Raw genomic sequence first — 16066 nt, 5'->3', positions numbered from 1 at the left:
GCAAAAGTTGCTGACATATTTTGCCAATTTTGAATTCAACCCTGTGTGTTAACTTCTTTAATTATATTATGTTTAAATAATAGTTACAAATACAATATATGGCAGTTTTATACACTATAATAAACATTATATCTTTTCTGATTTGATAAGAATTATTGGCATTGTGGATACTGTTGGATTGAAGCTGGTTGTGCAAGGACAGAGTCAAAGTATTCTTTCCCCATCTGTGGCTCTGGCAGTAAAACTGGTGGATGGAGCTCTTTTTCCAGAGACCACATTCACTATCACTGGCCCCTTCGACTTGCAGGTAACATCTACTCACACTGTTTAGGAAAAAAATTGTCATAAATAATACAAATATTTACTTAGTGATTGTATAGCAATTAGAAAGACTAATGCTGTCCCGTGTTTGTTTCCATTTTAGAAACACTGTAATTTATGTAAACTGTACAATATGAATGTTAGGGGAAAAATTAATATTGATACAGGAAATATACAGGAAATTCAAAAAACGCTGTATTTCTTTGAGTTATTAAACATTGTATCGTTAAAGTTGTTATTATACCTTATATTGCTATCATATACTGTTGTGTACAGTACCAACATTAACACAACATTTTCCCAAAGTCACGTTTTATCGGAGATACAAGATTTATGACTTGGGAGCAGGGAGATACGAGATTATGCTGTCATTGATAAGAATGGTACGGACACAGACGTCGCTGCTGCCAGCAGTGTTCAATAAAGTCTGCGGTCACGTTGAGCCTTTTGACAAAAGAAAAGGCTTCAATAGTTAACCAAAGCTAATGACTGTAGTTACATACATCTTCCTAAACTCTATTTTAAAGGTTTAAGAGCTATAAGTGATGCAATACAAAACACGATAAGCTGATTAGGCTGTCTAATAGGTGGAAATTAGTCTAATCTGCTCGCAAACTTACCTTCGTGGCTCACAGGTTTCTTTCTGCACAGAAGCATTACAGCTATCGATTTTTAACAAAACAGACCTACTCAAATGTATCTAACCTAACTATTTTCACTTGTTAGTGTCCAAAAAACAGTGTTTTACATGCACAGTGCCAAGAGAAGCATTGTCTATAAGTAGGCTGACTTAAAGTCAGTAAAATAATAATAAAAACAATAATTTAATAGTGGTACCCAAAACATTCAATTTAATTCAAATATTATATTATAAAAAAACATTTTAAAACGTCAATGAACATGTATAACAAGCAGTAATAAATAGATATTTAAAATGCATCAATAACACAGATAAACATCGATAAAATCATAGTTAAAGGGATAGTTCACCCAAAAAATAAAATTAATAAAGTTCAAATTATCGTTTCGCTACGTTATACAGCATGCTTATGTATAATAACGAGGCAAAAAGCCAGCCAGCTTGCTTAAAGTGATGAGCATGACGGTTGAACATAACGGTTTGCCTTGACATCTGCAATGCACAGGGTTTAGTCCGCATTGCAGTGGATTGTCTTGCGCTAAATTCCTGTCCTCAGACGAGCACCAGAACTAGCGGGGGTCAATATTTTTTTTTCTTTGAGCCCCACGAAAATCACTTTAGATATCACTTTAAGACGTGTTGATTCGTTGCGACTCTTAATCTTGAGGAGAAATATGCCGCGCAGCTCTCCCGCGGAGTGAAGAAGAGGTGGAGTTACGAGATTTCTCAGACAGTTGAAGTGTCCAGTGGAGTTAAGAGATTTGCGTTCAAGCTATTTTCAAGACTTTAGATTGGTTAATAACTTGTAAAAATAACAGACCCACGTGGGGACTGACCAATAGTATTGATATGTGAAAAAGTATGAAATTGACCAAATTTGGACATACAAGGTTTCCGCCCGACGCGACGATATATTGGTTAAATAGTGATAGTAATTAAAAACTAAATTGTAAATTACATGAGAACCTAATATTATAGATTTAATATATCTCTTCTAATGTATTTTAGATTGGCCCAAGGTTGAAGAGAACTGAGTCCAGCTCTCCTCAGGGTTCTATAACGCTCCCTGCTTCCCTGACAGCAAACCTCACTCCTCAACAGCAACAACTGGCCTCCAGAGTACAATTTAATTTCTACCAGAAGACCACTTTATTCCAGGTGTGTTCTTTTTCAAATAATAGTTGATATTTTTTAATTGCTCAATTGTGTACACAATATCTGGCTGCATTGAGAGGTTTATTCGGTCAGTTGACCACTGCAGTTATGCACTGTGTTTGTTTGTGTGTGCCCCCGCATGTTTTTTCTATCTGTGTCAACCTGACATGAATTCAATGTTGTCATTACAATCTACAGGACAAAGCTTTAAACCCAAACATCAGCCGGCTGATCAGTGGGGTTCTTGCCTCCAGTGTGGCTAACTTGTCCATCTCTAACCTGACAGACCAAATAGTTTTTACCCTAAAGAACACAGAAATTGTTGAGGTCAGTAATAAAAAAGCAGTAAAACTTTTAATTTTTTTAATAGCTGTTCATTTTTATCATGGTTGTATGGTAAACAAATATTTAATATTTATACATTTATTATTGTCACCCCCAGTGTCCACATGGTAACTGTTCCCGATCCTGTGTATTTTGGAAATTCAACTTAAACGGTGAGGACTATAATTAATCTGAATAACAGAAACATATAAATGGTAATATTGTCAAAGTATAATCACTAGTAGAGGTTAAGAAAACCTGGTTAATATAAGATGCAGAAGCACTTCAAAAAACATATTTTAAGCAGTGTTACTTACCAAAAGTGGAAATGTGTCCCTGCATATTGAACTAGACTATAGGCAAGCATATCTTCAGAATTTAAATATATCATTAAAACAGATTAAGTGTTGTCCACACATTCTTCAAATCATTCTTTAATCATTTGTTCAATCAATGCAACATTTTTATATAACTTAACTGCATTTTTCATTGTTAGATGGTTCTGGTGGCTGGAGCTCTAAAGGTTGTATTGTGCTGAATCAGAGTCAAGCTGAGACGATTTGTGGCTGTAACCATCTGACCAGCTTTGGTGTTCTCTTGGTGAGAGAAATCATTACCTCTCATTGACTCTCTAATAAAAAAATTAAAAAATAGAAATAAAACAAAATTGTAGATGTGATAAAAATGTAGATATGAGTAAAGACAGAGGAAACTATTGTTGCATATACAACCCCCGGCAAAAATATGGAATCAGCACAACTGGAAGAAATTCACTCAGATTTTTTACTTTATAGCTTATATATAATTATGTTGGCTTTGTAGAAGCCAACATTCTGTTTTCCTATTTAAGCTTAGACAAGAATTTATAAAATGTAATGCGGCCTAGGGCTTTCGAGCCACATGAACCAAATTCGGATATGTTGTAGACCTTGGTCTGAAGTTTGTTGCTATTACTTTTCTAAGCGATCTGAGTACCGGTACTTCTGGTACTGGGTCTCAAAGTGGCCTTTTTTCCCATAGACTCACATTATAAAATTTGGAGGTTTATAACTCGGCAAGCTTTCGAACTATCTACACCAAACTTGGCCAGCTCCTTTAGGGTGATACTCTGAACAAACTTTTAAATTGGTGTACTGACTGGTCTTTCGGTTGTGCCGCAGCCCCGCCCCCAATATATGCAAAATCAAAAAACTTTTTTCAACATGGACATGTGACGTATCAAAACACTCACAACAATGAGGGGAACTTTCTCACGTGTATTCTGATGACGTCACGTGACGTCACATGATGTCATGTGAAAATAAAAAATTTTGCACAACATGGGCATGTCATCAAAACACTCAGCCCAATGAGGGGAACTTCCTCAGGAGTATTCGGATGATGTCACATGCTCGTCTCTACTTGCCTCCAAATGTTTTGGCACCCTATCTTTCTGTCCACTTGCCTCCAAAAGTAACACTGACCCTTATGTCCACTCGCCTCCAAAAAGCACCGGCCTTTGCGAATACTTGCACCATCAAAGCCAACATCAAAGTTTGTCGCGACGAACTTTACAAATCTAGTTATTACTTACACTCTAAAAACTGCTGGGTTAAAAACAACCCAATTTGGGTTATTTGGCAACCCAGCGCTGGTCAAAAATTTTAGCCCAGCTAGTTGGGTTATCATGTTTAACCCAGCATGCTGGATTGTGATTTTAACCCAACTATTAGTTAAAAACGACTACACTGCTGGGTTGAATTTAACCCAAAATGGGTCAGAAATTTAAGTAATTAAAATAATGAATCTACAGCAATACTTACTTCGGTAATCAACCCTGCCCACGGGAAACACGGAACTATGTGGAAGCAATTTAGGTGATCTTGTCGCTACTCGATCCGTAAAGCAACACGATCGGTTCCGCGCATGTGCTAAATGACGTCACTTCCTGTCTAAAGTACGTCGAAACGATTTACGGCAGTTTCGGATATTAACGCTATCCTTACCGTTGTCCTAGCACTTTATTTGCAAGTCTTATTATTTGCAACTATTATTTGTCTGCCTTTCAACAATTAATAATATTGCTCGTTTAATGTCTGTTTTGTTTACTTACTCTAACTTGTTTTTATGGTATTGTTGTCCTAAGCAATCACTAAAATAATATATAAAATTTTTAAGGTTAACATGTGAAACAAAATAAAACATATGAGAAAATGTAGTAAAATTAAACTATAGTTTACATATCGTCGCTGCCAGGCGGCCTCCTCGTATCTCCAAAACTGTTATTTTTCAGGAAATTAAAAAAAACGCCGTACCTTATCTGCAGTGCACAGGGTTTAGTCAGCGTTGCAGTGAATTGTCTTGCGCTAAATTCCTGTCCTCAGACAAGCACCAGAACTAGCGGGGGTCAAGTTTTTTTCTCTTTGAGCCCAGTCATTTACATTGAAGACATTTACCTCACCTCAGAAGACGTGTTGATTCGTTGCGACTCTTCTTGAGGAGAAATATGCCGCGAAGCTCTCCCGCGGAGTGAGGAAGAGGTGGACAGATGAAGTGTCCAATGGAGTTATGAGATTTGCGCTCAAGCTATTTTCAAGACTTTAGATTGGTTAATAACTTGTAAAAATAACAGACCCATGTGGGGACTGACCAATAGCATCGATATATGAAAAAATATGAAATTGACAAAATTTGGACATACGAGGTTTCCGCCCGACAGCGACAATATGTTACACATAATTTGGGAAATACAGATGTGTGTGTGTGTGTTTACATTTAATATTTTCTAAAGATATGTTCTGCTTAACTGTTCTTATTGCAGCATATTTTATATTTTGTCTGAATTGAAGAAAAATGGATTACAAAAACACAGAACAAAACCGATTTATTCATAAATTAATTTGTTCCCTCCCTCCCTCCCGATCGTGTTGCTGTACGGATCGAGTAGCGACAGATCTAAATAAAATGTCGTCCTTCGTTTTATTAATACACGTTTTCTTATTTTTTTAAAGGATGTCTAGGCTAAAATAGCAAAATCTAATCGAAATCTAATGTATGATATGTCTAATACCTTAAATCTAATATATGATATGTCGAATACACGGAGCTGATTTCGTCTTAACAGCATGTAAAACGCTTGCATTCTATGAAAATGTATCAAATATCGCAGTAAATGCTTCAGTCAGAAGATTTTACTTTAAGAATACAAATTTAAAATATGAAAACATTTCATAACATTTACATAAACCTCAATATCCGAAGATATAAGAATCATCAATTGCAATGTAATCGCAGTGTTTTATAAGAAAAATAGAAGAATTTAGAATAATGAACGTGCATCAAACTGACTGCAGTCAGGAAAATTTACTTCCAATTAAATATATGAAAACATTTCATGTAACAGTGTACAAGTTAAAGAACACAGAATCCAATGAAACAGTCAGGTCACAGTAATAATAATAATAATAATAATAAAAGTTTATTAACTATACACAGTTTAATTAATAATAAAAAAACAAAACAAAACAATAAGTTACAGTTTGTCTGCAAAAATTAATGCTCGCAGAACTCTGCTGGTGTCTCCTCCCCAGGAAGTCCATACATACGTCTGTAGAAACTGCCACACCAGATACTGGAACACTGCTTACTGCCATCAACTAATTACAGAGAAAATATTAATGTCAGTCAAAAGGCATTTTATCCAAGAATTGCTCCTAAATGATCCTAATGATCCTGGGTTTGTCACGGATAAAATGGCGGTCGAACATGTTTAGTTTTAAACCTTATTTATCCTGAGCTGCCCTCAGACATTCCCGCTTGTTTCAGGTTGTACAGGAGAACAGGAATTTAACTTTAATCCTGAATAAAAATCTATATATTATATGTAGTATGCAAGCAGTGAATGAATCTTGTTTGCTGTTGAATGTAGCTTACAGCGAAGTTAAACAAAATGCAGAGCAGGAAATGAGATGTCCTAAAAAAATACGTTACCATCAAGTAAACTCCACCGTATCAAAACCGAATCTAACAAATCATTTATAATAAAGTAGATTTAACATGTTCAAAAGTAATATTTAAAAAGCATTTACCTTATTACGTCCAAGCTCCGATGAAGATGCCACGCACGCTCTCCTGTTCACTGACCTGGGATCTGTCGTGAATCGGATCACGGCTGTCATTTGGCCATGAGGTAGTCTCAGTTTAACTGACTGAAAGCCTAAATTGTGCATATAACATTAGTTTATACAGTAAAGCAGATTTTTCTATGGTTATGAACATTAAATACGTTAAATACATTAAAAACGTTAAATAACAGTAAAAATACGTTAAATACATATTGAATAACTGAAGACGCAAAGAAAATGGCGGCAACCAGCATTTGGGTTGAAAAAACAACCCAGCCTTTTTTAGAGTGTATATTATTTATAACTTTGACATCTTCCTTGGTCTACCTGTATGTTTGCCTTTTATAATCTTCCCATACTTCATGTTGAAATTCCTTGTTGAATGAGTTTTTAATCATTTCCACTCTTTCAACTGACAACTCTTTCATTGGAAGCATGTTTCAATTAGTCAAGTCCAACAGCTTGTTCTGGTGTGTAAGTGCTCCCTTTTAATTAATGACTAATTCATATTATTAATTAATACTATTAATTATTTGATTGAGAAATGCAAATCAAAACCTGATTCCATAATTTTTTTCCTGAACATTCAGTGATTCCAAATTTCTTTCCTATACTTTAAGGTATTGAACAAAACCTTCTTTGTTATAAAGTAAAAAATCTGAGTGAATTTCTTCCAAGTGTGTTAATTCCACAATTTTTTGCCAGGGACTGTAGGATGAAGGAAAAAATATAAATAATACAAAATAAAATAAAAAAAAATATATATTTATATATATATTATATTATATACTACATATATATATATATATATATATATATATATATATATATATATATATATATATATATATATATATATATATATATACTTAAATAGTGGTAGGTAATCTGAGCTCACGGGCATTTGACAGGAGAGTGTTATTTTTTAGGCTTCCAAGCTGTGCAATAATAAACTGTTTGGATATTTGGAAGTCAAATACTAAAGGTCATTATAATCTAGCCACAGGGGTTGCAAGCCAGTGATTTCTGTGCTGGTCCCAAGCCCGGATAAATAGAGAGGGTTGCATCAGGAAGGGCATCCGGCATAAAATGTGGCAAAATTAAACATGCTAATCGCCAGTGTGAATTCCATACCTTATCGTTCGAGGCCCGGGTTAACATTGACCGCCACGGGTACTGTTGCCCTACAGTTTGCCGGCCAAAACTGGGCTACTGTTTTTCGAGGAAGGAAAGGAGGGAGAAGGGTTCATAGGCAGAGAGAGAAGAGCATATAGGCATATAGGTCTAAGAGTAGGGACTCTTAGCATTGGTACAATGACAGAGAAAGGTAGAGACATGATGGACATGATGGAGAGATGAAGGGTAGATATACTGTGTGTGAAGGATACCAGGTGGAAAGGGAGCAAAGCACGTAGTATTGTTTTATAAAGGTGTGGATAGAAAGAGAAATGGTAGAGAGTTTGTGACAAATGTTTACAGGTGAAAAGAGTGTCAGACAGGATACTCAGTTTAAAGTTAGAAATTGAAGGGGTTTACGCTCCACAAGTAGGCTGTGAGTTAGAAGAGAAGGGGAGATTCTGGAATGAGTTAGATAAGGTGATGGAGAGTATTCCCAGATGGGAGAGAGTAGTGATAGGAGCAGACTTCAATGGGCATGTTAGTGAGGGAAACAGAGATGATGAGGAGGTGATGTGCAGATTTGGTGTTAAGAAAAGGAATCTAGAAGGACAAATAGAGGTAGCCTTTGCTAAGCGTAAGGAAATAGTCAACACTTATTTTCAGAAGAGAGAGGAACATAGAATTACATATAAGAGTGGAGGTAGGAGTATACAGGTAGACTACATTCTACCTTGAGGCAATCTGAGGAAATCTGAGAGAGATTAACGACTCCAAAATGGTGGTAGGATAAAGTGTAGACAGACAGCATCGGATGGTGATATGTAAGATGTCTATGGAAGTAAGAAGAGGAGAGAAAATATAGAAAAGAAGACCAAGTGGTGGAAGGTGAAAAACTAAAAATGTTGTGAAGAATAATGACAGAAGGTGAGGCTTTGGGAGGTCAGGAAGAGTTTCCAGATGACTGGGAAACTACAGCAGAAGTGATCAGGAAGACAGGTAGGAGGGTGCTAGGTGTGTCATCTCTAAGGAGAAAAGAAGATAAAGAAACATGGCAGTGGAATAAAAAAGTACAGGACAACATTCAGAGGAAGAGGCTAGCTAAAAAGAAGTGAAAGGACTGAAAAAAGTAGACAGGATTAGAAGGAACTGCAGCAAAGACTGAAAAGGGATGTGGTAAAGGCCAAACAGAAAGCATGCGAGTTGTATGCCAGGTTAGACACAAGGGAAGGTGAGAAGGTGTACGGATAAGCGAGACAGAGAGATAGAGATGGGAAGGATATGCAGCAGGTAAGGGTGATTAAAGATAGAGATAGTAAGGTGCTAATCGCAAGAAGAGTGTGCAGAGAAGATGGAAGGAGTATTTTGAGGAGCTGATGAATGAGGAAAATGAGAGGGAAAAACGAGAGGAATAGGTGAATATTGTAGAACAAGAAATAGGAAAGATTAGAAAGGATGAGGTGAGGAAACCTTTAAGGTGAATTAAGAGTGGATAGGCTGTTGGTCCAGTTGACATAATTGTGGAGGTGTGGAAGTGTATAGGAGAGTCAGCAGTAGTTTTTATCTAGCTTGTTCAACAGCATTTTTAAGAGTTGAGAAGGTGCCTGAGGAATGGTGGAAAAGCCTATCTTTGGAGTAGAAGGGTCTAGTGCAGATGTTTAAGAACAAGGGTGATGTGCAGAGTTGTAGCAACTACAGAGGCATAAAGTTGATGAGCCACACAATGAAGTTATGGGAAATGGTAGTGGAAGCTAGGCTAAGAAAGGAAGTGGATATTTATGAGCAGCAGTATGGCTTCATGCTCAGAAAGAGCACTATTGGTGCAATTTTTGCTCTGAGAATGTTAACGGAGAAGTACAGAGATGGTCAGAAGGAGTTGCACTGCATCTTTGTGGATTTACAGTAGATAAAGTGTATGACAGGGTGCCAAGAGAGGAGCTATGGTATTGTATGAGGATGTCATTGTAAGATGTAAGGAGTGGCAGAGAAGTATGTCAAAGTAGTTCAGAATATGTATGAGAGGAGTATAACAGAAGTGAGATGTGCTGTAAGTGAGACAGAGGAGTTCAAAGTGGAGGTGGGCCTACATCAAGGATTGGCTTTAAGTCCCTTCTTGTTTGCTATGGTGATGGACAGGTTGACAGATGAAGTCAGACAGTAAGCGCCAGTGGACACTGATTTTTGCAGATGATACTGTGATCTGTAGTGATAGTAGGGAGCAGGTGGAGGAACACAGGTTGAGGTATGTGAGACTGTAGCAGAAAGGAAAAGATGTGAGGCAGAGCTGGAGGTGGCAGAGATGAGGATTTTGTGGTTCTCTTTAGGAGTGATGAGGATCGACAGGATTAGGAGCGAGCACATCAGAGGGACAGCTCAGGTTGGCTGTTTCGGGGACAAGGTTAGAGAGGCTAGATTGAGATGGTTTGGACACGTACAGAGGAAGGAGATGGCTATATTGGTAGATGGATATTGGACATATAGCTGCCAATTAAGAGGTCAAGAGGAAGGCCAAAGAGGAGATAAATGGATATGAAAAAGGATATAAAGGTAATTGGTGTGAGAGTAAAGGAGGCCAAGGATAGAGTTAGGTGGAAACAGATGATTTGCTGTGGCGACCCCTAACGGGAATAGCCGAAAGAAGAAGAATTACTAAAAGATATTATAATTGTTCTAATGCCCTTTGTGACACTGGCTAAATGTGGGCACCCCTGAGCACATGTACAGTGCTTGTGTGTAGTGCTCTATGTAGTGCTCTATTCAAACCCCTTGACATTGAATGAAAAGCAGTTCAAATAGATATTGAGTAAACACAGATTATCCCCAGATTGGATACTTTTTATATGTGAAATTTGATACAATTTATACTTGTGTGGTAGATATAAAATGAGTATTGGTTAGGAATTAGTTTTGACTAATTTAGGGTCAAAGGCAAAAAAAAAGACCAATTTAAATCAAAAGGCAAACTCATAGTGCTTTATCAGTGCATGTTCATAGAATCCATATTTATTGATCAACACAAAAGGTGCCCCTTTTTGCTGTCTAATGACTTATTTTTACCACAGAAGGAATTTATTAGTTAATGAAGAAAAGTTCATATAAACAAGTATGTGGATATCTGATTATGCCTATATGTGTGTTGAACAGTAAATTCCAAATTTGGTCTCTCCCTTGCTCCCACAGCCACCGCTAGGCTTTCCACTAGATTTTAGAAGTCTGTGTGAATATCTTCCAATTCAGCCTTAAGAGCTTTAGTGAATAGCATTAGTGAAGTCATAGCTTTTAGTCATTGCATTAGTGAGGTTTAGCTCTTAAGGCTGAATAGACAGAAATGCATGGTACACAGCAAGCATTCCAAATCATCCTGATAGTGGTCCATGTGGTTGAGCTCAGAACTGTGTTCTTTCATGATAATTTTCACCATCCATGTTTTATAGGGGGCTGATTTTGTGTATAGAATCATTGTTAGGTCAGCACTATTATCATAGTTAGGTTAAATGTCATTCATTTGCTTAGTTATTTTTGTGTACATTGTTATAATAGGACCTTTCCAGAGAAGGGATAAACAATCGGTTGCAGGATAATATCCTAACCTTCATCACCTGTATTGGCTGTGGCATCTCTGCTATTTTCCTCTCCATCACTCTGATGACGTATCTGGCTTTTGAGTAAGTTTTGCACCAATTTCATGTTGTAAAGGCAATGTAGAATATACAAAAGTGTCTCAATGTGTATAGTAAAGCCAGTATTATTTAGGAACTTAATTTATTTAAGAACAATATTTTTTACTTCTCTTGTAGGACATTGCGTAAGGATATGCCATCAAAAATTGTGATCCATCTGTGTTTGGCTTTGCTTCTATTGAACCTGACATTCCTACTGGATGCTTGGCTGGCTCTCTACCCCAATGTTGTGGGTCTCTGCATCTCCACAGCCTTCTTCTTGCACTACTTCCTGTTGGCGTCTTTCTCCTGGATGGCCATGGAGGCTGTCCACATGTACCTTGCACTTGTTAAAGTTTTTAATACATATATATCCCTCTTCATAGTCAAATTAGGACTTGCTGGCTGGGGTATGTTGATAAATGTTGCAATGCTGTAACATTCACATAGATGATTCTATTTTATATATCTTCTTTAGTTGTTAAATTGTTCTTTCTTTCTTTTTTTCTTTCCTTCTTTCTTTTCATTTAAGGTATTCCTCTAATTGTGGTCATAATTGTGATAGCCATTGATGAAAACAATTATGGGTTGGTGTCTTATGGGAAGTTTGAAGATGGAACCACAGATCAATTGTAAGAGTATTAAATTGTTTAATTCATTACACAGATGGAAATCAGGTCTGTAACTGTGTGATCTTGTCATCTTTCTCCATGTAGTTGCTGGCTGAAGAATGATATAGCCTTCTATGTTGCAGTGGTAGCATACTTCTGTGTTGTCTTCTTACTGAGCCTTAGCATGTTCATTGTGGTAATGGTTCAGCTTTGTCGAATTAAGAGGCAAAATCCCCATAATCTACAACATCGGCGTGTCCTACAAGATTTGCGGAGTGTGGCAGGGCTTTCTGTTCTTCTAGGCCTTACCTGGGGATTTGCTTTTTTTGCCTGGGATGCTGTCAACTTGCCCTTTATGTATCTGTTTGCCATCTTTAACTCACTGCAAGGTATGCGCACATGCACTAACTGTACATGTTCTAATATCTCTTTAAGCATGCTCTGTAGTATTAAATGCATTTATTTGGTTCACTGACTACAGGTTGATATTTCCTAGTTTCTAGTGCTAGAAAATATTTTAGCAATAAAGTTGTAGCAAACCATTTGAAACAAGGCAACATACATGAAGTCATTGGAATTCACACAGGTCAGTTGATTGGCAAACATAATAAACAAGAGCTAGGCTAAAATATAGGAAATTAGAGGCAGAAACAAGTAAACAATAGCTAGGTATAGTGAGCAAATAAGGTAAGCTGAGTGTATACTTTGATTGTAAGTCTGAGATTTTGTGATTGAGAACTGATTGATTTAGTTTCTCCATAAAGCTGGCCCAGACCTGAAAGATGAATTGCAGATCCCAGTCAATTACAATCTCCTAGTTAAAGAGAAACTCTACTGTGGTGAAAGCAAAGGATAGAATGGGGAGAGGTATCAGGTGCAGGGACTTGAGAAGTGATCAATTACTACTAACATGGTGGATTTACCTTGGAATTCCAGCAGATCGGTAAGGAAGTGGCAGGATCTCATTGCCAGTTGATATTAGTGAAAGGATAGGATAGTGATGTCTTCATTATCAGGCCTACTGTATGTTCTACCAAGTAACTGTGTGACGTGTTCTCTTTGGTGTTCATAGAGCCTGAAAGGTTTGATATGATAGGGTGGATTGGAAGCAAGTGTCGAAGAGAGGCTTAACGGAGGTTCAGGTGCTTTGCAGTTATGACATATTCAAGAATCTTGTGGTTGGTATAGGTGACAAAGGGATGCTCCACCCCCTTGTGCAAATGCTGCTATTCCTCCAGTGGTACCCTGTTCCCAATGTCATAGTTTCTCTCATCAACTGAGAGTTTTCTTGAAAAGAAGATGACTGGACTGAATATTGTGAAAGGACATCTGTTAAGGAGGCATCAACCTCAACAACAAAAAAAGGGTTTAGGTGGGTTTGAATGCTTGAGAACCGGAGGTATGGTGAGGATGTCTTCAGTTACTGTATGTCATAGCTTGCTCTGCAGCCTGGTTACATGGCAGGCATTTGGACCACATTGTAGCAGTAAAATGAGGGCACGGTGGGCTGTTAATCCCTATTTTCTCCACATATCGAGATAGCCTTCATATTGTTCTCTCCTGATCAATATATTTTCTTAATGAGATCTCATACAAATCTATTTGCAGTCCGTGGCTTCAGCGGTCAGAGGTCAATAAAACAGCTAATCTTTATTTATGGCTAATTGAAAAAATTATTATTTATTTTTGCCTTTTGATGTTTGATACATCACCATGAAGTTGTAAATGATCTGCTATAATTTATCTTGGGTTCATTTTTCACAAAAAAGGTAGGGTTAGGGTTAGGTATATAAGTAGACATCTATTGTACTACTTATCTAACACATTTTGAAGGTGCATTTATGACTCACTACCTTTTTGTCTACTTCAGGCTTCTTTATCTTTGTGTTCCACTGTGCCGTGAAGGAGAATGTCAGAAGACAGTGGAAAATACACTTCTGCTGTGGAAAACTGAGGCTTGTTGAGAACTCTGGTGTGTTTGTTTTTTTCAGCAAATGTTTTGACATGTCATGGCAATGGAATGTAGTGTGCATTAAAATGTTTAATTTCATTTGTTTCAATTATGTTAAATGTGTTCCAGTTATTTTGTGTGTACATATATATCAGAATTTATACACAATATTTCTGCATTTGGATAACAGACTGGAGTCACAGCGCTACACAGAGGACAAAGAAATCCACCATAAATAGACTTACCTCCTCATTTAGATCAGCAAAATTATCCAAGTCAAACAACTCATCCAGTTCTTTCTTGGTCAATGACAGCTCAGGATCAGACAGGTCAATGGGGATCGGTAAGTGTTGGCAAGTTTCTCAATCTTTCCATTACACTCTATACCATTCTCAATCTGTCAATTAAACTATCAACCTCCACCTCTTGCAACATAAATTAAATTAAGGTTTAATAAATAGCATTACCTGACAAGGGTAAACTGTAATTGCCAGTTTTCTGCCTGTTCTATTCCTAATCACAGGCAGTCCGTTAGATGACCGTGCAATCACAGAGCCGGAGAACCCCAGCTTAGATGTAGTCCTGAATGAGATCAACCATAGGTACTGGAGCCAGAAGTCCATTTGACCTGAAAAACAATATTTATAATTGTGTTCTAATACCATTTATGTTTATGTTGTACATATATTCTTTAATAGTAAATGGTATGTACTGAATAAAGCATTTTTTGCTGTACCATTTACAGATGATATCCAATGTTTAGCCAAATAGTCTGCCATTATACTTGACTGGTTTTCTAAAATATATTTTATAAGATTAAATTAAATAAGTAATTGTTTAAGTAATTGTATGCAATTGTTTAAGTAACTGTATGCATTTCAAATAAAATACTACTGTTCATCCTCACATTCAGTGAAATTGCTGCAAAATGTGAAAAGGTAAAAATAAAGCTTACTTTGTAAATTAAATGAATGCTAAAATTTCTCCAGTTTGTTCTCAAATCTCTCTTTGGAAACTTACACAAGAATGCAAGTATTATTTTGGCCAAATTATGTGGCTTGTTGTGCTTTGTAAGTGGTAATTTACAAACTTTAATAACATAATTTCCCACCTTGGCACATTCAGTGTGAAAGTGTCGTTTATGTAATATTTTAGATTGTATTCATCTAAGAATTGAAATTGCAGTATAGGAACAACAGTACACAGTAGCAAGCAGCTTATACACAAACTAGTCAGCAAATAGCTTAGCATCAGTGTGCATGACCCTGCAATTTTATGGCATTTTGTAAACAGGGAAGGAACCAAGTTGAAATTTCAAGTTGAAGGGCATTTTCTGAAGTTTTAACTCATTGTAGGTGCAATTTTACTTCAATGTGGCAATAGTGCTAGTTATAAAGTCTTGCCCAACATGACTTGCAAATGTAAGTTATGTGTGGATCACATGCAGTATTTTGTCTTCCATAGACAAGTTCATTCTCCAATAATTACTTTCTGAAAGTGTAATCCATTATAAAGCTTAAAACACCTTTGTTCTGTCCTTGATACGTGTGCCATATATATCTTGACAGAGAGCTAAACGCACCTATTCCCATCAAACCACCAAAAGCACCAAAAGACTCAAGATCACACAAACGGGTTTATTGACAAGAAGGGGGAGCGTGAAACTAGAAAATACACAAAACCCAAAAGTACATGGAGGCAATCACCTACATAAGCATATCAAACAATAGGGCACATGTTTACACTGTGTTCATTTTAACAATCGTACACATCTATATCAAAGCAAAGACATACATACACATATGTAAACATAAGCAAGACCATAAAGCTACATAAGACATGGACAACAATTACACAAAAACCCTTATATACAGATGGATTTCCGCTTGATCATGATGGATGTCCTTACGTCACATAAGGCCAAAAATTCTAAATGATTATTCTGGCAATACCAATAGCAGCCATTAGATGGGACTTTTATGACGATTTTTACAACTAAACCACATGTCGGTTCGCCAGGACAGAGCACACCTTATGACAAAAATAATTACAAATTCTCTGTATAAAGTTCAGTTCAGTTCGGTTCACTATTGCACTTACCAGAGAGTATAAATGGAAGACAAGCAAGTTTTCACCCTGATGTTTCTTGTTCCCCCTACACACTATGTTAACAATTGCTTGCAGAG

The 16066-nt window shown here is 36.9% G+C and overlaps 1 protein-coding gene across 2 annotated transcripts in view; it reads left to right on the top strand.

The window, feature by feature from the left end:
- LOC132863153 (adhesion G-protein coupled receptor G2) overlaps window positions 1–14848 on the top strand; it is a 37585-nt gene extending 22737 nt beyond the window's left edge. For both annotated transcript variants that reach the window (XM_060895775.1, XM_060895774.1), the window contains 12 exons: window positions 151–307; window positions 1970–2119; window positions 2315–2443; window positions 2559–2613; window positions 2937–3040; window positions 11200–11324; window positions 11457–11728; window positions 11851–11950; window positions 12035–12318; window positions 13800–13901; window positions 14071–14223; window positions 14404–14848. In XM_060895775.1, coding sequence (XP_060751758.1) covers window positions 151–307; window positions 1970–2119; window positions 2315–2443; window positions 2559–2613; window positions 2937–3040; window positions 11200–11324; window positions 11457–11728; window positions 11851–11950; window positions 12035–12318; window positions 13800–13901; window positions 14071–14223; window positions 14404–14507 — 1735 coding nt within the window. In that variant the 3' untranslated portion in view covers window positions 14508–14848. The remainder of the gene's footprint in view (window positions 1–150; window positions 308–1969; window positions 2120–2314; window positions 2444–2558; window positions 2614–2936; window positions 3041–11199; window positions 11325–11456; window positions 11729–11850; window positions 11951–12034; window positions 12319–13799; window positions 13902–14070; window positions 14224–14403) is intronic.
- Window positions 14849–16066: the final 1218 nt, after the last annotated feature.

The sequence above is a fragment of the Tachysurus vachellii genome, chromosome 20 (assembly GCF_030014155.1).
Source record: "Tachysurus vachellii isolate PV-2020 chromosome 20, HZAU_Pvac_v1, whole genome shotgun sequence".
Lineage (NCBI taxonomy): Eukaryota > Metazoa > Chordata > Actinopteri > Siluriformes > Bagridae > Tachysurus > Tachysurus vachellii.
This window is presented reverse-complemented; position numbering and strand designations above follow the sequence as displayed.